The sequence below is a fragment of the Myotis nattereri genome, assembly GCF_964212035.1.
Source record: "Myotis nattereri genome assembly, chromosome: 17".
In the NCBI taxonomy this organism is placed as follows: domain Eukaryota; kingdom Metazoa; phylum Chordata; class Mammalia; order Chiroptera; family Vespertilionidae; genus Myotis; species Myotis nattereri.
The window spans coordinates 46,559,898-46,584,537 of NC_138092.1; the positions used below are offsets into that span (position 1 = coordinate 46,559,898).

General features: G+C 39.1%; 1 protein-coding gene across 1 annotated transcript in view; it reads left to right on the forward strand.

The window, feature by feature from the left end:
- PRKDC (protein kinase, DNA-activated, catalytic subunit) overlaps window positions 1–24,640 on the forward strand; it is a gene marked incomplete at its 5' end in the record, with an annotated part of 203,039 nt that overhangs the window by 87,071 nt on the left and 91,328 nt on the right. The window contains 10 exons of the mRNA XM_081110966.1: window positions 1,120–1,305; window positions 1,673–1,777; window positions 3,142–3,309; window positions 5,320–5,447; window positions 12,859–13,066; window positions 17,406–17,584; window positions 18,971–19,139; window positions 19,376–19,441; window positions 20,563–20,635; window positions 21,672–21,820. Of these exons, the coding sequence (XP_080967092.1) occupies window positions 1,120–1,305; window positions 1,673–1,777; window positions 3,142–3,309; window positions 5,320–5,447; window positions 12,859–13,066; window positions 17,406–17,584; window positions 18,971–19,139; window positions 19,376–19,441; window positions 20,563–20,635; window positions 21,672–21,820 (1,431 nt within the window). The remainder of the gene's footprint in view (window positions 1–1,119; window positions 1,306–1,672; window positions 1,778–3,141; window positions 3,310–5,319; window positions 5,448–12,858; window positions 13,067–17,405; window positions 17,585–18,970; window positions 19,140–19,375; window positions 19,442–20,562; window positions 20,636–21,671; window positions 21,821–24,640) is intronic.

A 24,640-nucleotide genomic window follows, 5' to 3' on the forward strand; every position in this document is an offset into this window, starting at 1 on the left:
CCTTGAGTGTCCAGCACAGTGTGTGAGAACAGCTGTGTATTTCTGGAAGTTCAGCACCCTGGGGTTTCACTGTTAGCAAAGATCCCGACAAGGGACGATGGGAGAAAGCCGGATTACATTAAAAGGATCAGGAAATTGGGTTGCTTTTATCTCTGTAGCAGCAAAGTGGACGCTGGAAGACTGTGCCAAATTTCCTTCACAGTTCAGGAACGAAGATTTCCACCATGGAGTTCTGAATCCACCGGATGATCAGTTACGTGTGAAAGTCAAGTGCACGTCTCAGGTGTGCCGTTTCGCAAAGGAAAGTAGTTTCTGTGCGCTTCTCTCAGGGGGCTGCTGGAGGAAGGACTTCGCTAAGCAAGGCGGTCAGCCAAGAAAGAGGATGATGCTGGATCTGGGAAGTTCACGGGCCTCGCAGAGGGTCTCCTAGTGAGACCCAGAGGGCAGTGGTCACCAGCATTTCCAGAGTGAGCACTGGCACCCCAGAGGTGGAGCTGATGGACTTCTTGATACGTTTAACTGTCTTGTGGAGATTTGAGAGAATTTGATGATGAATAATGGTAGGCACATGGAAAACAGCAAAGAAAGTAAACAAGTATTAACTTCAGTGACATCAAAATGTGCAAGAAAGGAAAAGTATTGGTAGTATATGACTTGGATCATTTGTGAAAATGTTTACATTGTCATAATGATAAAAATAGTGAATATTTTCCCAGCCAAATAGAAAACACTGTTGAAAAGGTGATGGGAAAGGAAATGTGTGCATGCAGTCCTGTGTGCATGTGTACTCATGTGCAGGAGCGTGGATGGGAGTGTACACGTGTACGTGCACATGTGGTGACAGTGACAGAAGAAAGCTACTCCTCTGCCCATCAAGAATGCCCCTAACTAAGAAATAGGAAATAGCAGTGTGAACATGATTTCGTAAATGAGACACCGAATACTTTTATGGGAAAATTTATATGTTAAAGCCCTGTTCTCAAATGTGAAGACTTGTGATCAGCTATTATAAAATTAACATCTTTATTTCCCCAGAATAGCTTTGAAATGAAATAGGTTTGTTGTATATGTCGGTCTTATGTTAAGAATTTGTCTTCAATCACCACGCAATTGTTTTAGGTGAGCGCCGTTTTGAATGGGATGTTAGACCAGAGCTTCAGGGATCGGGCCAGTCAGAAAGACCAAGGACTGAAACTTGTGACTGTAATTCTGCAAAACTGGAAGAAGTGTGATTTGTGGTGGGCCAAAGACTCTGCTCCTGACAGTAAAATGGCAGTGCTGACCTTACTGGCAAAAATTCTGCAGGTATTTCGAGAGACCTTAAAATACAATTGTGTTTGTTGTTTTGGACTCTAATTTGTATTTTAAAAAATGTGATGGAGGTTTGATAAATAAAGTGTTTTAACTGGACAATTGACAAATATCTTACTCGTTACACTTCTATTATTTTACTTCATTATCATTTCTTATACTTTATGTTTTTAGTGTACCTTTCCATGCATTGTCTTATCAGATAGTTTTAAAGTATTTTAGAACAAGAATTGCTGACATATTATTGAAGCCCAGGAACAAATTTATAGGTCATTTCTGAAATTAAAACATTAAAAACTGTGTTAAGGAAATTGGCGACATGATATAGTAATGTATCATGTTTTTATTTCCTCTCCTTTAGATTGATTCATCGGTGTCTTTTAATACAAGTCACAGTGCATTCCCTGAAGTCTTTACAACATATACTAGTATACTTGCTGATTCGAAGTTGGGTCTGCATTTAAAGGTAAGTAGTAAAGGGGAAAAAGGGGGACATATGTAATACTTTCAACAATAAAAAATTTAAAAAGTAAGTAGTAAAAAGATGTTTCATTATTTTTCCATTTGTGCTTATTTATGTTTACTACGTTTTATAATGAAAAAATTTTAAACATTGAAAAGCCAAGAGGGTAGCACAATAAGCCCCCATGTACTTATTATCCAGCCTCAATAGCCATCTGTCTGTGGGCTTGCTTGTTTCAACTGCACAGTCACTCCTACCCATCGCCTTGAAGGAACCCCCTGGCGTCATGTTATCTGATCTCCAAAAAGATAAGTTTAACCAGAAAAAAATTACCATACTTAGAAGAATTAACATTTGTCTTTGCATGTAGATGATTCAGATGGGCTTTTCTGAGAATTGCTGTATTAATTAATGAATGACAGAATTTATCGTTAATCATTTTTCTATTAATACATTGCGGATGGATCACAAGAATTCTTGTGTTTTTTGTTCTAAGGCTTGTGGCCAATCACGGGAATTCTTTAAAAAGATTTTAGCTTGTAATAACATGTGATAAATAACTTCAAAATGCAATGGGTATTTAATTTTAAACCATGCCTTTAACATTTATGTAAAATGTTTTTTGTACTTGTTAAATAGAAGCTTATCTGGCCATTGGGTAAGCTAGCAATAAAACTACTGGTCCGCAATGTGTTAAATAATATAAAATATCTTGGTAATTTTTAGTGTCAACATATTTTAATTTTAAAGTTCTTTAATAATTATATTTTACACTCTAATAAAATGTGGCCTTAATGAAAACCATCTTTTTTTTATTTCCTTTTTGAAAATCATTTTTTTTTTTACTGGATCTTGAATATTTCCTTGGAATATTCCTCTCTATGTGATTAATCAAGTTTCTCATTTCTCAGTAGGAGAGAGTCTGGGAACTTACCTTCATACAAGGGATGTAGGAAACACATCCTAGTTTCTTTGAAGCTTGATATGAAGTTTGGAGTGAATTCTGCAAGGAATATTTGTAAATTACCCCATAGGTTATTCAAGATGTTCGTTCCACTAAAAATTTATCTAGTATATTTCTATTGGAGTCTATATTTTTAGGAGAAATAACATATAGAATCATCATACAATGTCCTTTTTATTTGCATGTATATAGCCCTGAGTTGGCTCACTCCCTCTAGAGTAGAAGCCATGATACAGCATTGCGTTCAGGTTGTTTTTTTATGTAATCTAGAAGGTATTCTGAAGTCTTTTTTTGAATCTATATAACATTTTATTTGCAAACTCTTTAGAAGCAGTAATTTTATTTATTCTGTAGAATCTGTAAGCCACGACTAGTGCAATTTTGTATCTGCATTGCTCCACAGGGTCAAGCTATAATTCTTCTTCCATTCTTCACCAATCTTACTGGAGGCAGTCTTGAGAACCTTAAGCATGTTCTTGAAAAGATCATCATTTCTAATTTCCCTATGAAGTCTGAAGAATTTGCCCCAGGAACTCTGCAGTACAATAATTATGTGGACTTCATGAAAAAGGTTAGTTTTTAGTAGCACCAAGTAAAATGAAAACATTAATTTTTATTTGTTTTTTTTTTTTCTATTACATTTTGTGATGAAGAAAAGTAAGAGAAATATTCAGAATTAGAAAAGTGTTCTAACTTTAAGAATCCAATTTAATTCATTTTGAAAGCTGGGTAACTGTGGAGGCAGATGCATACCTAAATCCTTTGGAATTCACTTTCTTCCCTAATTTTAAATTGTGAAATATTTTATGTGGCTTTTCCATTGAAAGGCAAAATCTGATTTTCCTCCCATGGTGGATGGGTTGGCCTTAAAGACTCAACAAAAGAATGCAGTGGAAGTAATGCTGTGTGACTTCCAACATTACTTCCTGGGACCCTTCTTTGTGGGACCCAGTCTCCATTGTGTAAGGAAGCCAAGTAGCCTCATGGAAAGACCAGTGTGCAAATACCACCATCCACATAGATTCTCTCTTCCCCATTCTTTTTATATACTGTTTTCCAAGCATACAGAAAAACGGAAAGAATAGTGAAACAAGCCATTCATATTACCATCTTCTATATTGAATAGTTAGCATTCTGTCATATTTGCTTTGTTTTGGTGTGTGTGTATGTGTGTGTGTGTGTGTGTGTGAGAGAGAGAGAGAGAGAGAGAGAGAGAGAGAGAGTGAGTGTGTGTGTGTGTGTGTGTGTGTTTTGGCTGAAACTTTTGCAAGTTGGTTTTAGATATCATGATACTTCATTCCTAAATACTTCAGCATGCATGTCCTATGAATAAGCCACAATACTGTTATCATACCTAAGCAAATTCACGCTCCTCTAATATCATGTGTTATGTAGTCCATATTCACATTTCTTTAGATGCCCTATGTTGAGCTGTGTTTTTTCAAACCAGGACCTAATTAATGATTGCATTGAATTGTCATGTCTCTCATATCATTTAATCTAGAACTACTTCACCCTATTTGTTTAATTTTTCATGACATTGAATTTTTGGAAGAAACCAGAGTACTACTCTTGGCTGTTGGCCCATCTTTGTTTTATTATTTCCTTGGGGTGTTCTTTAACTTGTCCCTAATCCTCTGCATTTCCTCTAAACTGGAGTAGGCCTAAAGATCAGTCATGAGATTCAGGCTAATCGTTTTGGCAACAGTTGCACATTAGGAGGCCAATCGTGTCACTGTCCCATTGTTAGTTGCCTCAAGTCTTGTGGCCTGGTTAAGGTGGTGACTGCCTCAGTTCTCTATTGAACACAAGGTAAAATTGAGTATATCCCTTAGAAAGAAGAACAAATAGACATTGAGATGGAAGTTGGGAGAGTAAAGAGCAGAATGTTATATGAGCAGCCTAGACATCTGTAAACATAAGATGGTGTTGAAAGACACACATCTCCAGAATAAAAGACTTCACACCACAGAGTACCTAGAATGGTGAAGGGAAATAACCTCAGTGAAGGCCCATAATTATGGAAATTTAGAACCTGAGGATAAAGAGAAATCCTAAAAGTTGTTAGAGGGAAAAATGTCTGCAAAACCCCCCAAATCAAAACTCAAACATTTAACAAAATTATTTTATGTGTAACATTTATTATATCTGCAAAAATGACTAAAATATTAGTGTTTCTTTTTTAAAAATATTTTTTTTATCTATTTCAGAGAGGAAGGGGGAGAGAGAGCGAGCGAGAGAGAGAGGAAGAGAGAGAGAGAGAGAGAGAGAGAGAGAGAGAGAGAGAGAGAGAGAAATCAGTAATGAATGAGACTGGCTGACTCCTGCACACCCCACATTGGAGATCAAGCCCACAACCCGGGCATGTGCTCTAACTGGGAATTGAACCTGACCTCCTGGTGCAGGTGGACGTTCACTACAGAGCCATGCTGGCCAGGAAATATTTCTTAATTCTCTGTGAAATTCTGTTATAATCTCTCTCTATATTATTAGAACTGTTAAATACAAAACAAAAATGAAAATCCAACAAAATTATTATTATCATTATTGTTATGTCTTTTGACTTTTTTTGTTATTGCAGTTTTTAGATGCATTGGAATTATCTCAAAGTCCTACATTATTGCAGTTGATGACAGAACTTCTTTGTCGAGAACAGCAACACATTATGGAAGATTTATTTCAATCCACTTTCAAAAAGATTGCCAGAAAGTAAGTCATTCTATTCTAGTCTGGGATGCCAGGAACCATATACATTATGTTTCTGAGGAAAATTTATCTTCTCTGTTTCAAAAAAAAGTTGAGTGACAATTACACTCAACTCCTTCAACTAAATTTTATTTTGTTTTTCGTAAGAAATAAAAAGATTTTTATCTTGACAGTTTCAAACATACTCAGAGTTGAAAGTAAAACTATGAATGATTCTTCAGATTAAACAAGCATCAACATTTCCCAGCTTCATCACCCCTCCTATGCCTGGGTTCTTTATTCAGCACGTTTTTGAGATTCAACCATGATGTAGCATTAATTAGTAACTTATTTCTTTTTATTGGCTTTTAAAAAAAATTAAATGACATTTCTAAATAACCTTTGCATCAAAAAAGAAATAAGGGAAATCAAATCATATTTTGATCTGAATAGATAAAGCATATCTAAATGTCTGCAATGCAGCTAAAGCAGGGCTTAAAGGAGAATTTATGTCTTTTAATGCCTATATGAAAAAGTCAGAAAGATCCTGAATTCACAAACTAAACTTTCACACTAAAATCTAAAAATAAAACTTAGAATGAAGGCAAACTGAAGGAAAGGAATAATAAAGATTAGAGTGGCCCTGACCGGTTTGGTTCAGTGAATAGAGCGTCGGCCTGCAGACTGAAGGGTCCCGGGTTCGATTCCAGTCAAGGGCATGTACCTTGGTTGCGGGCACATCCCCAGTAGGGGTTTTGTGGGAGGCAGCTGGTCGATGTTTCTCTCTCATTGATGTTTCTGACTCTCTATCCCTCTCCCTTCCTTTCTGTAAAAAAAATCAATAAAATATATATTGTTTAAAAAAATTTAAAAAAAGATTAGAGTGAAAATTAATGAAATTGAAATCAGAGAAATGGTGAAGAAAAATAATGAAACTAATAATTGTTCTTTGAAATGAAACAGTCATCACTGAGAACCACCTGAAGACTAAACAGAATTCCTGTTACTAAGGATATAAAGAAGAAGCCATGTTGAGACTGGTAGGTGGGAGGGAAATATGAAATGGGCAGGTCCCACACATATGGTGTGATGGTTAAGAAACAGGAGGGGCATCTTTGCTGAGGAGGTCCCCCTGAGTGGGGGTTCCAGCCCCACACCCAGTTCTCCAACCCAGGGTGTCATTGCTGAGGAGTCCCCATAATATATGGCTGTGAAAACCAGTGGGATTGCATTCAAGAAAGACTAAGGGCTTGTGGGAGACTAAGACGTAGGTCTCAAGGAGACCATGCAGAGTGGTGGGAGTATTTCGGGAGGTACTAAATTAACTAACTTCAGGGTGAGGGCTGGAGGGGGAGGGGTAAGAGCAGTTCTCTCTGGGAACAAAAGCATTGGCGCCATTGTTTCTTTGGCGAGCTATCCTCCCACCCAGCTGTGCTGGTACAGGCAGGCACTAAATCTCAGCTCTCCATTAACCTTGCTAACACTGTTCACCCTGCCCCGGTGATTTCCTGACACCCTGCCCAACCCATACTGTTTGCCTGGCTGGAGCCTTTTCCACCGTCTTCTTTACACAAGTGGCCTTCCTTAGCTCTGCCCACTTCCCCTAAATCTCACAGTCGAAAAACTCAAACAAGCATCCACTGGCATTGTAACTTGCTAAGCAGCCAAAGCCCAGCACAAGGAGCAGTCGCCCTCAGTTTGCATTGTAACTCCTATCACGTGGCCCCAACCCTGGCAGAAGCAACAGCCAATCTGGGTCAGGAACGAAGCTTCAGCAAAGCAGCCACAAGCCTGGCACACGTGGCAGCTGGCCTCCACTCACATCATGGTGCCCATAAAAAGGGCCCAAGCCCAGCACAAATGGCAGCTATCTGGGTTGCCTGAGTAGCCTCCACAGGCACCTCCAAGACAAGGAAGAGCAGCAGCCAACTGCAGATGACTCTGTAGCTTCTACCAAAAGGCTCAAGCAGTGGGTGACCTTGGCCTGCACTGAAGCACCTCCCAAGAGGCTCTAGAATGAGCACATGCAGTGGCCCTCTTCAGACCACACCAGGGCACCACCCAACCAGCTTTACCAATGACATACCCGAAAGGCAGACTTGATGGCACCAGAGCACGGCTAAAGCCATTGCTATTCTGTCGGGTCAGTCTCCAAACAACTGCTCATCTGCTCTAGTTACAACCAGCCCTAAACGTGGTTCACTGAGGTTCAACCCAACTTACTGATGTGCCGACGGCAATTGAGGCTCAACTACAACAGGAGGAAACAGACCCACATAGCAGACACCCCTAGAGCACCTAGCAGGTGACCAGGGAGAATGCACTACTTGGCTTCACAAGACATCTTCTCCATAAGGCCACTTTGTCAAGACTGGGAGACATAGCAGAACTACCAAAAAATAGAAATAGTCATGGACTCAGCTCGAAATGAAGAGATAGAAATTTGTATCTAATGAAAGAATAGGACAAATCTTCAGAAAAAGAACTGAACTACTAGATACAGAGGTCAAAATAATGATAATAAGGATACCATAAACAACTGGGACTCCATCAAACTAAAAAGTTTTTGCACAGCAAAGGAAACCATCAACAAAACAAAATGACAACCTACTGAATGGCAGAAGAGACTCACCAATGATGCATCTCATAAGAAGTTAGTATCTAAATTTTATAAAGAATGCATACAACTGAACTCCAAAAAAACCCCCCAAATTTAAAAATGGGCAGAGGACATGAATAGACATTTCTCCAAAGAGGACATACAGATGGCCAGTAGACAGGAAAACATGCTGAATGTCACTAATCATTAAAGAAATGCAAATTCACTCCACAGTGAGATTTCACTTTACACCTGTCAGAATTGCTATAATCAATTAATCAACAAGTGTTAGCGATTATGTGGAGAAAAGCAAACCCTCATGCATTTTTGGTAGGAATGCAAATTTGTGCAGCCACTATGGACAACAGTGTGGAAGTTCATCAGAATTTAAAAATGTAACTGTCTTATGACCCAGCGATTCCACTTCTTTGTATATATCCATAGAAACCAAAAACATTAATTTGAAAGAATATATACATCCTTATGTTCATAGCATATATACACCCCTGTGTTCATAGCAGCATTACTTACATTAGCCATGATATAGACACAACCCAAGTGCCTATCAATAGAATATCAGTGCAATATTACTAAGCCATAAAAAATGAAATATTACCATTTGCAACAACATGGATGGGCCTGGAAGGTATTATAGTAAGTGAAATAAGTTAGACAGATAAAGACCAATACCATGTGATTTCACTTATATGTGGAATCTAAAGAGCAAAATAGGCTAACAAAATTGAAACGGACTTATAGATATACAGGAAACAGACTGATCTTTGCCACAGAGTGTGGGGGTTTGGAGGACTGCATGAAGAGGTATAGGGATTAACTACAAGTAGGGGAGAGGAACCAAGATGGCGGCATAGGTACACACTTGTACTTGCTACCTCGCAACCACATCAAAACTACAATTAAAAGTCAAAACGGATATCATCCAGAACCATGGGAAGGCTGGCTGAGTGGAAATTCTACAACTAGAAGGAAAGAGAAAAGCGCATTGAAACTGGAAGGAGGTGCAGATGTGCGGAAGTGCAGAGGTACGGAGGCGCGCATGGAAATGGGCTGGCAACTGGGTACGCGGTTGTCTTTTTTAATTGGGAGGGAGATATAAGCTCCTACTTGCTCTGAAATCCAGTTCTGGGTGAGACTCTGGGGACCCAGACTCATATGGGGAGAAACTGGACTGTTTGGCATCGAGCTGGAACATGAGGGCAGCTTTCTCACAGAGGTGCTTGCAGCGATTATTGTTCCTGCATGGGCCACGGGACACAGAGACCCCGGGACCTCTCCGAAGCAGAGCAGACTGGTAGCCATTGTGGTTTGCTCTGATCTGATGATTCCCTGAGACCCCGCCCCACCCAATTTACAACTCCACCCAAGCTGTGAGCAGAGGCTTTTGCATATGCATGGCCTGTTCTTTTGCAGTCTAAAACCTAACAAACTACAGCTGGGTCAAAGAGCACCAAAGCTTCCAAAAGAAAGCCTAGACAGCAGCCTGCATTGCTTCACAGCTGGGCCTTATATGGGCACTTCCAAACCCCAAACAAAGAGGAGGAATCTGCAGATCTCTCTGTAGCTCCTGCTGGGTGGCCTCAGGCAGTGGCTGACTTTGCACCTCCTTGGAAATCCAAGAGCCAGTGTACCCAGTGGTCAGAGTGAGACCATACCAGAATACAACTCTTCACATCCATAAGCGACACACTCAAGGGGCAGACTCAGTGAGCACCAAAGCCCCACTGAAGCAAGTCCTGCCCCATAAGGGTGTCTCCAGCACAGCAGTTCTCCCATTGTAGACACAGCTGGTCCTCACAGCCAATTGGTCTGGTGGTCAATTCCTTCCAGTGATACCAACAGCAATCAAGACTTAACTACAACAAGACTGTGCACACAGCCTACAGAGGGATGCACCAAGAGTGTCCACCTCAGGTAATTAGGGAGGCTGAGCCACTGGGCCCTATAGGACACCTAGCACAGAAAGCCACTCTATCAACACAGGGAATCAGCCAAAATGCGGAGACAAAGAAACAGGTCACAAATGAAAGAAATGGAGGAAAGCAAACTACTGGATATAGAGTTCAAAACCACGGTTATAAGGTTTCTCAAGAATTTTCTAGAAACCTCTGAGAAATTTAGTGAGACCCTGGAGGATATGAAAAAAGACCAACTAGAAATTAAGCATACACTGACTGAAATAAAGAATAATATACAGAAATCCAGCAGCAGACTGGAGGACCCCAAGAATCAAGTCAAAGATCTGAAATATGAAGAAGCAAAAAACACCCAACAACAAAAGCAAAAAGAAGAAAGAATCCAAAATATGAAGATAGTGTAAGGAGCCTCTGGGACAACTTCAAGCGTACCAACATCCAAATTATGGGGGTGCCAGAAGAAGAGAGAGAGCAAGATATTGAAAACCTATTTGAAGAAATAATGACAGAAAACTTCCCCTACCTGGTGAAAGAAATAGACTTACAAGTCCAGGAAGCCCAGGGAATCCCAAACAAAAGGAATCCAAAGAGGACCACACCAAGACACATCATAATTAAAATGTTAAGGGCAAAAGGCAAAGAGAGAATCTTAAAAGTGCAAGAGAAAAACAGTTAATTACCTACAAGGGAGTACCCATACGACTGTCAGCTGATTTCTCAACAGAAACCATGCAGGCCAGAAGGGAATGGCAAGAAATATTCAAAGTGATGAATAGCAAAGACCTAAAACCAAGATTACTCTATCCAGCAAAGCTTCACAGATAAGAAAAAGCTAAAGGAGTTCATCACCACCAAACCAGTATTATATGAAATGCTGAAGGGTGTTCTTGAAGGAGAAGGAGAAGGAGAAGGAAGAAGGAAGAGGAAGAGAAGAAGGAAGAAGGAAGAAGAAGAAGAAGGGAAAGATAAAAATTATGAACAACAAAGTGACAACAAATACATGTCTATCAACAAGTGAATCAAAAATCTGATGAACAGAATAAACTGGTGAATATAATAGAATCAGGAGCATAGAAAGAGAGTGGACTGACAATTCTCGGTGGAAGGGCGTGTGGGGGGTGAGGGAAGAGACTGAACAAAAATCATACACCTATGGATGAGGACAGTGGCGGGGTGGAGGGTGGTAAGGACATGGGGTGGGGTGGAAACCAGGTGGAGGGGAGCTATGGGGGATAAAAAGGGAACATCTGTAAAAATCTGAACAATAAAGATTTATTATTAAAAAAAAACCTAAAAAACAAAACAAAAAAAAAAACTACAAGTAGGTAGTTCTTATTTTCCTGGGATGTAAAGTATAACATAGGGAATATACTCATTAATATTGTAATAACTATGTACAGTGCCATGTGGGTTCTTGAAATATTGATGGACCCCACTGTTAAGTATTTTATTGTTTAATGAGTTTCATGCTGTACATATGAAGCCAATAAAATAATATTGAATGTAAACTAATTGAAAATATTTTAAATGACAGTGCATCACCCTGTGTATATGTCATTTTGTATTTTGCCAATAATTCTTTGGAATGGAATCCTAACATAGAAGTTAGTAATTTTGCTAGACATTACCACATACCTTCCTTTGTGGCTATGTTTGTATTCCCTACAGCAATGTATGAGAATGCTTATTTTATCACAGTTTTGACAATAGATTATATTGTCAAATATTTAGATTTTTTCCAATTTTTTTATTTTAGAAAAACTTTCAATTTTGCTCTAATTTGAGTTAATTTTCTTATGTGTGAATAGAGCATATACTCATATATTTAATGTTCATTTGCATTTACATTTCAGTAAATAATCTTTTGGCCCATTTTTTAAATCAAATTTTTTATTTGTATGGTTTGGATGTTTTAGGGCTGTTCATCTCTACTGTGCTCAATATAGGAAGAGCCTCAAGAGAATTTAAGTCTAAGACAGTGACCAAATGAATATAACAAAATCCCATGTTGCAACTAGTAGTTACCTGCAACCTTAAAATTTTATGATTGAATTGCCTTCTGAATCTAATATTTTTGCTGATTCATATCTAACTTCTGAGCATTGGGATTTTTGGATTGGAAAGGATTGTAATGTTTGTTTACTCCTAACCTCTTCTTTTTATAGGTGAAGAAACTAACTCTGTAGTCTTAATTTTATAGATTTATAGATAATTCCTTATAGGAGATCATTCAGATATCTGATTTCCAACATTAGAAAATAAAGGGTCAGCTAAATATATCTCTATATAGCAAATAGGAATGGATTTTCATTATGAGGAAGAGACTAGAATTTTAAAATCATAATTCATGAGTTTTAGATTCTGTAAATGTGATAATCTTTAGGTCTAGACTTTCTCAAATTCTTTTATTTATTTATTTACTTATTTATTTTTTAAAGTATATTTTATTGATTTTTTACAGAGAGGGAGGGGGATAGAGTGTTAGAAACATTGATCAGCTGCCTCCTGCACACCTCCCACTAGGGATGTACCCGCAACCAAGGTACATGCCCTTGACTGGGATTGAACCTGGCACCTTTCAGTCTGTAGGCCGATGCTCTATCCACTGAGCCAAGCCGGTTAGGGCTCAAATTCTTTTAGATGTTCTGTAAAGACCAGATTTGAGAGGAAATGAAAAAAATTCTTTTTCCTAATGCCTAAATTTGTCATGAAGATTTCTTGGTATGAGTAAAATGATATGATTTATGTACAAATGCTTTTTTATTACTTTTTAAAAATATATATGATGTTTAAATGTTTTTTTCTAATTTGTAATTATTGGAAATTTGCTTATTGTGTAGTAGGCGCTCATTAAGTATTTGTTCAAAGTATATCTGCTTATATAATTTTCTTTTTTTCTTAGGAGTTCATGTGCCACACAATCCAGCCTTCTGGAAAGTGTATACAAAATGTTCAGGAAGGAGGACCTACTTTCAAGTAACACTCGCCAAGCATTTGTAGACCGTTCTCTTCTCACTCTACTATGGCACTGTAGCCAGGATGCTTTGAGAGAATTTTTTTGCAAAATTGTGGTCGATGCCATTGATGTGTTGAAGTCCAGATTTACAAAGGTATCATACATCTATTATTCATGAAATGTTAATAAGTATTGACAGGTCGCCCTGATCAATGTCATTAGAAACTGCCATGTGGGGGCTTCTGATCAAGATGGTGACATAGATAAATGTGGTCCTTGCATCCTCCCACAACTACATCAAGATTACAACTAAACTACAGAACAGCCACATTGAGTGTTCATCAATAAACGAATGGATAAAGACGAAGTGGTGCATATATACAGTGGGATATGACTCAGCCATACAAAAGAAAGAAATCTTGCCCTATTCAACAACATGGATGGACCTGGTATTGTGTTGAGTGAAATAAGTCAGACAGGGAAAAATACCATATGATTTCACTCTTATGTGGAATCCAAAAACACACACAAAATAAACAAGCAGACCAGAAACAGACTCATAGATACAGAGCGCTTTTTTTTTAATGTATATTTTTATTGATTTCAGAGAGGAAGGGAGAGGGATAGAGAGATAGAAACGTCAATGATAAGAATCATTGATTGGCTGCCTCCTGCACGCCCCCCACTGGCGGGGATCAAGCCCGCAACCCCAGCACATGCCCCCAGCTGGAATAGAACCTGGGACCCTTCAGTCCACAGGCTGACTCTCTATCCACTGAGCCAAACCAGCCAGGGCAATACAGAGCATTTTTGATTGCTGCCAGATAGGAGAGGGGTTAGGGGATGGGTGGAAAGGAGATGGGATTCAGAAGTACAAATTGGTAGTTAGAGACTAGTCATGGGGATGTAAAGTATAGCCAAGGCAATATAGTCAGTAATATTGTGATAACTGTATGGTGTCAGATGGGCACTAGATTTATTGGAGTGGTCACTCAGTAAGTTACATAAATATCTAATTCACTGGCTTGTATACCTGGAACTAATATAATATTGCACATCAAGTGTAATTGAAAAAGAAAATATTATTTTAAAAAACTGCCATGTGTTCAGTCAAAGGGTTTCTGTTGTTCAAGCAGCATTATTTTTGCATTTAGATAACAATCTGTGGTTAAATCGGATCTCTATTTGTTTCCTGTGGTAACAAATTACCACAAACGTGGCTTAGAACAACAGAACTTATTCTCTTAGTTTTGGAAGCCATAAACAAGAAATCAGTTTCATTGGGCTGAAATCAAGGTCTGGCCCAGGCTGTGCTTCCTTTAGAGAATCTATTCCTTGCCTCTTCCAGATTCATGAGGCTTTTAGCAATTTTTGGCTTGTGGCTGCATCACTCCTATCTCTGCTTATGTGGTCACATTGCCTCCTCCTTTTTGTCTAAACTCTCTCTCTCTGCCTCCATCTTATAAACATATCATTGCATTTAGGGCCCAGTTAGATAATCTCCTAATATCAGGGTCCTTTACTTAATTTCATCTGCATAATCCATTTTTCTCCTGTAAAGTACAGATTCTAGGGATGGAACATGGATATCTTTTAGGGGCTGTTATTCACCCTAACACTATTCACCTGTCCAAATGTTTGCACTTGCCAAATAAGTTTATTCCATCCCAACATCCTCCAAAGTCTAAACTCATTACAGCATCAACTTTTTTTTTTTTAAAATATATTTTATTGATTTTTTTTACAGAGAGGAAGGGAGAGAGATAGAGAGTTAGAAACATCGATGAAAGAGAAACATCGATCAGCTGCCTCCTGCACATCTCCCACTGGGAATGTGCCCGCAACGCAGGCACATGCCCTTGACTGGAATCGAACCCGGGACCCTTCAGTCCGCAGGCCGACGCTCTATCCACTGACCCAAACCGGTTTTGCCTGCATCAACTTTTAAGTACAAAATCTCATTTAAATATTATCAGCTCAAGGTTCAAAACCTCATCATATAAATCAGGTATGGGTGGGATTCTGGGTATGATCCCCTTTGGGGCAGAATTCTGTCTGTGGATCTGTGAAACTAGAAAACAGTTAGCTTCCATAATACAGCGGTGGGACCGGCATCGGATGGTAGTTACAGATATTCGTATTCGAAGAACAGAAAATGGACGTAAGAAAGGAGCTAGTGTTTGAAAGCAATCTCAGAAGTCAGCAAGCCAAATGCTATTCGGTTTCAAGACCAGAAGTCATGCTCTGTGGCCTGACGCTCTTCCCTCTGGACCACAGGCTCCATCTTGAGTTATTCTTTTTCCTTGAAGGGCAGCGTATGCTCGCAGCTGAGTAGTTTTATCAGTGTGTTTTCTTGCCTGTAGATTTTTTTCCCCCTCATTCCATCTCGGTGTTTCCTCTGGTATGCACTCAAAAACCTATGGCTGTCTGACATGTCTGGAGATTTACTCCACAGATATTTGCAGGATAGTCTCATCTCTGTTCCTGGTCCATGAGTCACATGCTTAATTTTTTCAGCTCTAGTCAAAGGTCGTCCTTAGTCTTTTCTCCAGCGCACACTTTCCTAACAGTGAATCTTCTATTGTTAGCATCGTCCACACTCTGGATAGGCAGAGAATTTCCCAGGTTATCAAGTTCTGGTTCTTTTTGCTTAACAGTTCTTACCTCAATTTATGCCTGAACCTCACATTTTATTAGAAGCATCAAAGAGGGAACCAGGCAGCACCTTCAACAAATTTGTAAAGCTTCTCAGTTAACACAATGCTGACGAATCTCGAGAATTCTCGTGTTTTCTGTTCTAAGGCTTGTGGCCAATCATGATATTAAGAAGATGTTAGTTTGTAAGAACATGTAATAAATAACTTCAAAATGCAATGGGTATTTAATTTTAAAGCGTGCCTTTAACATTTATGTAAAATGTTTTTTGTACTCATTCAGTAGAAACTTATCTGGCCACTGGGTAAAGCTAGCAATAAAACTTCTGGTCCTCAATGTGTTAAATATTCAGTTGCATAGCTTAAAAGTTCTGTTTTCTGCACAACTATAGACTAGTATTCAACTAAGTTTTCTGACACTATATAACCAGGATCTCGTTTCCTTCAGTTAGCAAAAATATGTTTCTTATTTCCTTTTGAGACCTCACCAACAGCTACTTAATGTTCGTATTTCTACCAAAAATATGTTTATTATGACTGAGATATTCTCTAAGACAATATTGGCTTTCTTTCCCATCTCTTCACTTCCTTTTGAGCCCTTACCTCTAATGCCTTTTTAAAAAATATATATATTTTATTGATTTTTTACAGAGAGGAAGGAAGAGGGATAGAGAGTTAGAAACATCCATGAGAGAGAAACATCCATCAGCTAGCTGCTCCTGCACACCCCCCACTGGGGATGTGCCTGCACCCAAGGCACATGCCCCTGACCGGAATCGAACCTGGGACCCTTCAGTCCATAGGCCGACACTCTATCCACTGAGCCAAACTGGTCAGGGCTCCTCTAATGCCTTTAATGTCGATATTTCTATCAACAATCTCTACAAGTCAATCTAGGCTTTTTCTGTCATATATGGCAAAATTCTTTCATCCCATTCCAAAACCCCATTCATACTTTGGGCATTTGTTACAGCAGCCCCCAACTCATGGTTCCAAAATGTGTTTTAGTTTTGTGAATCTGCTGTAGCAAATTACCATAAACTTGGAGGCTTAGAACAACAGGAATTTATTCTCTCACAGTTTTAGAGGCTAGAAGTCCCAAATCAGTTTCACTGAGTCAAAGTCAAGGTGTGGCAAGGGCCACACTTGCCCCCGCAGCTCTGGTACTCATCCTTACCTCTTCCAGCTTGACTTGTGACTGCACTACTCTAGTCGCTGCCTCTATTGTCACTTTGCTTTTCCTGTCTATCTTATCTCCTTCGAGATCCCTCTTACTACATGTGATTTTATTTGGGGTCCACATGAAAAATCCAGAATTATATCCCCATGTTAAGATCCTTAACTTAATCACATTTGCAAACTCCTCTTTTTTTTTTTTTTTTTTTGCCTTATGAGGTTTTATTCACATATTTCAGGGATTGGAGTGTGGATAACTTTTGGGGGTGGGAGACATTTAGAGTTTGCAGAATACTGTTGGGAATGTTGTAAATACCCAAATGGCAAATTGTTAATATACATAATTGAAAATTTTGTTTTCTAATAATTGAATTTTCTACTGCTATCATTATACCTTCAATAAGATTTTATGCAAAACTTGTATACTCATACTCTAAGCTCACTATTTGGACATTGTGCATTATTTTATGCTGCACTGAATATAACACATCAATATTTATATCCATGTTTTAGATCCTGGGCTGTCTCTCATTGAAGTGATTTAACATCTTTGCTGGAATTACTTTCTATATAAAGGGCATTAAGTATTAAATTTGATATAGTCTGTAAAGTATTTTTCATGTTTGATAAGATCAAAGATAATTATTTGTTTCCTTTTCTTAGCTAAACGAATCTACCTTTGATACTCAAATCACCAAGAAGATGGGCTATTATAAAATATTAGAGGTGATGTATTCTCGTCTTCCAAAAGATGATGTTCACTCTAAGGAATCCAAAATTAATCAAGTTTTTCATGGCTCCGGTGTAACAGAAGGAAGTGAACTTACAAAGACACTTATTAAGTAAGGTTTTAGTTACTTTTATGTTGTATTTGATATAATATTTTTGATATATATTTTTATTCACATGAATAAAAATATGAATAAATGTTTTAAGTTTGTTTAAATAATGAATTTTATAGTTTTCTTATTTACAACCTTCTTAAATGGACTTTAGTTTGTTATTGAGTAACATACTTATGTTTTATAAAGAACAAAAATCTTTTTTTAACTCTTTTTTTCCTTTCAATTTAAACCTCAGTAGCTTTATATATTTTTAGTGATATCACATACAGTAAGAAGGAATTTGGTATTTTTTATTATTTTCTATTATTTGAAATTAAAGGAGTGTTAAACTATTTTTTAAGCAGACATTTTACAAAACACAAAGTAATCAAATACATTTTCTTTAAAAACAGCCTTCTACTGAAGTTACTTCTTAGTAAATATTGAACACACACATTGATTGACATGTCCAATTTTGCATATTCAGAACAAACATAGCATCCTTACTTTATCTTCTCAGTCTATGACAGGCCCATCCAAGTCTCGTTTGCAAAACAAGACTTGGGAGTTACAGTTTATTCTTCCTTCACCTGCATCCTGTCAGTCACCAGTGGATTTTTATCTCCTCAGTATTCCCGGAACCACTGCCTTTATTTCATTCCCCTTCGCGCAGCCTTGCTGGGTCTGTTCTTCCGTGAACACTCTAGTAGTCTCCTTCGTAATTATTCTCCCTGCTCCTAGGATTGTCTCTCTCAGCTCTGATTGTTTAACTTCCCTGCCTAAAACCCTTTTAAGGAACCTCATCCTCAGTAGCAGGGTTGACAAACTTTTTTTGCAAAGGGCCTGATAGTAACTATTTTTTGCTTTGCGGACCATCAGTTGCAACTGCTACCCAAAATCAGCCATAAATAGCATGTACACTAATGGGCATGGCTGTGTTCCAGTAAAGCTCCTCATGGCAGTGAGCTCTTCCGGGAATGCACCTTCCACTTGCTGCGAGCCGCTGTTTTACATTCTGTCCTTGGAACGCACCGTGCAGTTTATCCCTTGTCATAAGTGACCCTCTTCTCTCTGCTTCTGCTGCCCGTGTATATTTCCCTTTGGCCAGTTTATAATTTGAAACTCACATATTTTCTCTTAAAACCTTTCTTCTTGGCTTCTTTTGCTGGACTGCTTTCTGTCCTCCTTACTTCCATACCTTACCGTACTGTGCTTGCTGCTCTCCGCTTATTGCAGTGTGGTGAATCCCGGGACAGTGACTTGCTCGTCTTCTAGTCCCAGGGCCTAGCACTCAGTTGGGCAAAAACCTGAACTGAATTGAAGTCCTGTTGTCTGGCATTGTTGGACTTGAGCAACGATTTCCCTGTCACACGAATTAATTTTTAACCTGGGTCTCCTCTGCAGACTGTGCTATGATGCATTTACAGAGAACATGGCTGGTGAGAATCAATTGCTGGAGAGGAGAAGACTGTACCATTGTGCTGCCTACAACTGTGCCATTTCTCTTATCTGCTGTGTTTTTAATGAATTAAAATTTTACCAAGGTTTTCTGTTTAGTGAAAAACCAGAAAAGGTAGGCCTTTCCTGATGTGTTTAATATTGCTATCATTATAGGATTTCAAAAGTTAGATTACATCAATTAAAGAAATATCATAATTTGCACCTTCTTAAAACTGTAGATGTAATTCTTTTAGTTCCTCATATATATAAAGCTGAAGTGCTTCTCCATGAGTTACTAATTTTGTAGTAACATCAGTAGTAAGGATCTTAACCATTCAGATATTTTTCTACGATCCTTTGAATTCACAGAACTTGCTTATCTTTGAAAATCTGATAGACCTGAACCGCTGCTATACATTTCCCGTGGAAGTGGAGGTGAGTGAAATTTTTCAATGGTGTTTCTAAGTTAAAAAACTTACCAAGTGCTTATACAGGAAAATATGTATTATGCTGAACATATTAAATTGCAGTATTCAGATCTGCTTGGAACTACAAACACTGGCACTTTCAAGTAGTTCAACCTGAGGTACAATCTCAGGCAACTGCAACGAAATTAATCAAACTTATTTATCCCTTTCTCGGCTGGTAAAAGAAAGACAGTGCCAATAAAAGAAGCAGTTAGGACATATCCCAGAAGTTGTTTTCTGAGTAAATTCCTCTGGTCAATGAAATTGAGATCCATTTGGATACAGAATTATGACCCTTTGGCCCTGCTTATGTTTATTTGGCAGGATAATGAGGGTACCATGAGAAGTCATGGGGATAATTGCAAAATTTGCTCTGGCAAATGTGACCAGCTTGATTTTAGCCAAGCTCAGTTTGATGCACCCCCTTAAGCAGTTGATGGAAAGGTGATGGCTGCAGTCTTTCCCAGCCCTGTGGAAAAATGAAGTTGGGCAGAGAACCAAAGCTCATGCACCGCGTGCTAAAGGACAGAGCTGTGCCAGGAGCTGTCACTCCCGCCTCTCACAGCTGCTGACCGCAACCATGTCTTAGGGTTCACGAGTTCACATAAATGGTTGCTTCCTGGCTTGTGCCCTTTTGGAATAAGACTGGAAACTTTTTTCTAGACATACGTTGCAAGAACTAAAACAAAAAATAACAGCACTAGTTTATTAGCAGGCGCTTGCTGTATATGACTTCTGAACTTGACAGCTGCACTGTAAGGTGCTATGATTTATCAGAACCGTTGAGGAAACAGGCTCACAGGTCAAGTACAGACTATTGGCAATCCAGGCTTGTGGCTATAAGAGCTTAGCAAATACTGTCCCAGAGCCCAGAAGGCATGTGCTTCTCCGGGGCTCTGTGGGAATCTGTAGAAAGAGCTTTCCTTAAGGGGTACTCACCTATCTTTTTTTGTGGATATTGTTTAATACTTTTAAATTTGACAAAAGTTTTGTTTTAAAATTACTTTTTTGCTAGATTGCTACTAACATAGAAAACAGGTGGCCATGTTTCTAAAAAGTCTTTAATTGTGTATTTGATTTGCCTAATAGGTTCCTATGGAAAGAAAGAAAAAGTACATCGAAATTAGGAAAGAAGCCAGGGAAGCAGCAAATGGGGATTCAGGTAGGATGTTTTCAAAATAAGGAGAAAGATTCTAATGGTTGATATTTGTTACATAATAGAAAAATACCTTAAATTCCCCAAAACATTGAAATTCAGTTTGAAAAAATTTTAAGTGGTGAGTGGAATTCTATCTTGAAATAAATGCAATTAAACTATACTTTAACTGCATAGAAGATCTCTCAGTGGCCTCAGGAGGCTCAGATATGGTACACTTTAGTGCAGGATTGGCTTGATATTTATTTGTTTGAATATGGATGATATTATTTAGATATATTTAGAAATCTCTGTGTAAAATACAGTTCCCTCCTGCTACACCTCACGTTAGCTCCCACCGCCCTCAGGACAGCTGTCTTAGGCCCTGACTCCCTGCCACTCTGCTTTCTGCTCATTCCTCCCCAGCAGCCTGGCCCTGCCTGTGCCTGTAGGCACTGGGCTCACTTTTGCCTCCGGGCATTTGCATGTATGTCCCTCAGCCTGAAACAACCTTGGCCCCAGATACCTGCCTGGATTATGACCTTTGGTTTAATGCCAACTCCTGAAGGAAGTTCTCCCTGGCCTCCCTGTGTAAGATGAACACTCTCTCCACATACACATTGTTTTGATTTTCTGCTTAATTTTCCTGCATAGGTTTGCTTTCTTGACTTGAGGATAAAATTTGGATCAGTTTCCCAAATGCCTTACATATTTAGGATTAGTTATTTTTCACTAGTATCTTTTCCCACATTTATACTACCTTGCATAGGCAAAATGTACATTGTTAAAATTTTAAATGCAAATAATCTTAATATAGCTAAAAATTGGATCTAGGTTAACTTAATTTCTTTGTCCATGACAGAAGATAACTAGTCAATAATGAGAAGAGCAAAAGGGATCTTCGCCCCGTTTCCTTTTTGCTTTGTTAATCTGGATAATGAGTGGAGAAGCATAGGGGTCATGAAAGCCTTAGTTGACAGTATCCCTTAATAGTAACTGAGCTTCAAAGGATGCGTTTCTTACTATACTTGAATAATATATTTTCTTTTTACTTATATTTCAGGTGGTCCTCATTACATATCTTCCTTGTCATATTTGGCAGACAGTAGTCTGAGTGAGGAAATGAGTCAATTTGACTTCTCAACTGGAGTTCAGAGCTACTCGTACAGTTCCCGAGACCCTAAGTCTACCATTGGTCATTTTCGAAGACAGGTGATCACATTTTATATGTTAAAGAATATTGTTAGCATTTGTAAAGGAAGAGAGGCTTTGTTGTTAACGTAGGAAGCTGCTCTCCATCAGTAGGCTTCAGAGAATAGTATTAGTTTGGAGAATTTTCTAAGCCCAGCCTGTCTTCCTGCAGACACAGCAATTTGATTCCATCACCACAGCAAGGAAGGCTCTCTCCCAGGCTGACTCACCTTAGCCAGCCTCTGAGGTTAATGCTTTAAGTGAGAACCGCATTTAAGGATTTCCAGTGAGAAAGATAAGTGCCATCGAGACTCAAACGTTCATACTGATAAGACTGTTGCCATCTCTCTCTGGAGAGATTGAAGAAGCTCTTCCAATATTTAATGTTACCAAACAGAGATAACTGAACGCAATGATACTCACAAGTGGTAGCTTAATTCTTAAAGAGTAAATTCTTGGTGACAAGGGCATAGAATATGGAATGATTTTGATTATTATTTTTTAGAGGTAGAATTCAGTTTTTTCCCTGTGTTGGTCCCAGCAACTTATAATAGTTTCCTTCACACCCTCATTTACTAAGTATTTCCTACACCTCAAGGTGGTGTTGTTTTTGTTTTGTTTTTCTTAGCTTGGATTAATCTCACTCTTTTCCATTCATTCAAAGAGAAGACATACCATGTGTTTATTTCCCCTCCTCTGCCCCTCACCTGTTTCTTTCTCTCTCTGTACTCTCACCTATTAATTTTCTTTACCAGACTTTCAGAGTTTGTGTATGTTCCAAAGTTTTATTTTATCATCTATGGCAGGGGTGCGGGAACATCCGGCCCGCAGGTCGTACAAGGCCAGTGAAGGGGTGAGTTAATTAAATGTTTGACCAAATAGCAGGCTAACTTTTTAAGTTGATAATTTTGTATGGCCCAAGAATGATGTTATAAATATCCAAATGGCCCTTGGCAGGAAAAAAGATTCCCCACTCTTGATCTATGACATTCCTGTCTACATCCCGATCGGAACTCATTCTTCAACATTCTTTTATGGCTATGCTAGCCTTCCTTAAAATGATCTGTTTGGATATTGCAGGCAGGCAGTACATCACCTGTGTGTGCCCTTTGTCCATCTTATTGTCCTTTACTTTGTAAAGTGATATGCTGCTTTTGAGTTTGAAACAATTTCTAGCATAGGTAAGAGTTGCAACACAGAGACACCCCTCAGGATCTGCCTTGTGTCTCGTACATCCTTGTAGCAGAAGGATCCAGACCAGGACCAGCCGGTAGCTCCCCTGTAGTACACAATGCCCCTCACTTAGTGTTTGTCCAACTCTTCCTCACAAGCAGACTAGGAACTTCAGCAGGGATATGACAGCGCATTGCTGTGTTCTCGTTTGGGGGAGGGGGTGGCTATCGTTCTCTAATCCTGCGTTTCACCCACTAGTTTTTAGCAGTCATTGATGTATCTTCCCTGAATCAATTATTGCTATGCTGGTTACAAAATGGTTATTTTCTTATTCGTATTTATTAGTTGGCCTTCTACCACAGTGAAGAGCTTTCTCTTCTCCCCATTTATTTTGTTTTAATTTTTATCAGCATGATCTGCATTCTTACCTTGTTCAGTGGGTTATAATTTACCTTGATTCCGAATTGTCCCAAGGTTGGCCAATGGGAGTACCTCCTGCTGGCTTCTTTGTCATTCTTTGGTCACTTCCTTACTTGCTGGCATAGGAAATGTTCACAGGTGGTCTAATTCTTCCCCTGCCTCAGCCTTGGAGTGGGCTGTCTCTCTAGGGAGCCTGGTTCCTGTGGGTGGAGAACAGCAGAAAGCTGCTTTCAAGTCTTCTCATGGGCAGAGATAGGAACCATGTCACACACCTGTGCACGTAACAGGCACACACATGCATATCATACGCTCCCACCTGGTTCTCATCCAGGGTTCCTTCAAATTTTGTCCATTCCAGTTTCTCTGACATGCACTCCCTCACTCCCTCTTCCCCTTGACCCCTAAGCCCTCTTCCATACACTGACGCATACCTGGAGTGGGCCTTGAACTACAAGGTGGGTACCCCACTTTCCTCCTCCCCTGTCTCCCTAGATATTGCCAGCAACTTTTGCCCCACTCTGATCTGCCCGTGGTTTTTTACCTGAGAAGGAGGGAGGGAGCAGTGATGTGTTTTTAAAGTTGAGTTTGTGTTTTATGTTGCACCCTAGGGTTGGTTTCTCTTTTTTTTTAATGAATACTTCAAAGGGGAAGCCATTTATTAGTTCTTTCACCAAGATAATGCCATACATCTGTGGGTGGGCAATAAATAAAGTGTGACTTTGCTCTGGCCGGTGTGGCTCAGTTGGGCATCCCATGCACTGAAACGTCATTGGCTTGATTCCTGGTTAGGGAACATGCCTGGGTCGCGGGTTTGATCCCCAGTTGGGACACATGCAGCAGGCAGCCAGTCGATGTTTCACTCTCATGTCAATGTTTCTCTCTATACCTTTCCCTCTTCCTTCCTCTCTCTATTATGGCTTCATTGTCACTTACATCAGAGCATCTTGGGTTCACTCCTCATGCCTTCTGTCTGATCACAAGACCTGAGTCTTTAGTTTTAGATCTAGCCAGTCCTTACGAGCAGCATGTTGAGATACAATCATTCTGAGTAAAAATCATTGTTGATTAGATCTGAATACAGTCAAATGTCATGATTAACTCCTTTGACACTTCACCAGGTCTGTGGAAAGAGGGACATTGAGATTTCTGTGATGGATTTTATGGCTTACTGAAAAGTGTTTTTTTCTTGTTTCATGTAACTCCAACCTATAATAATAAAAGTGTAATATGCTAATTAGTCCAGACAGC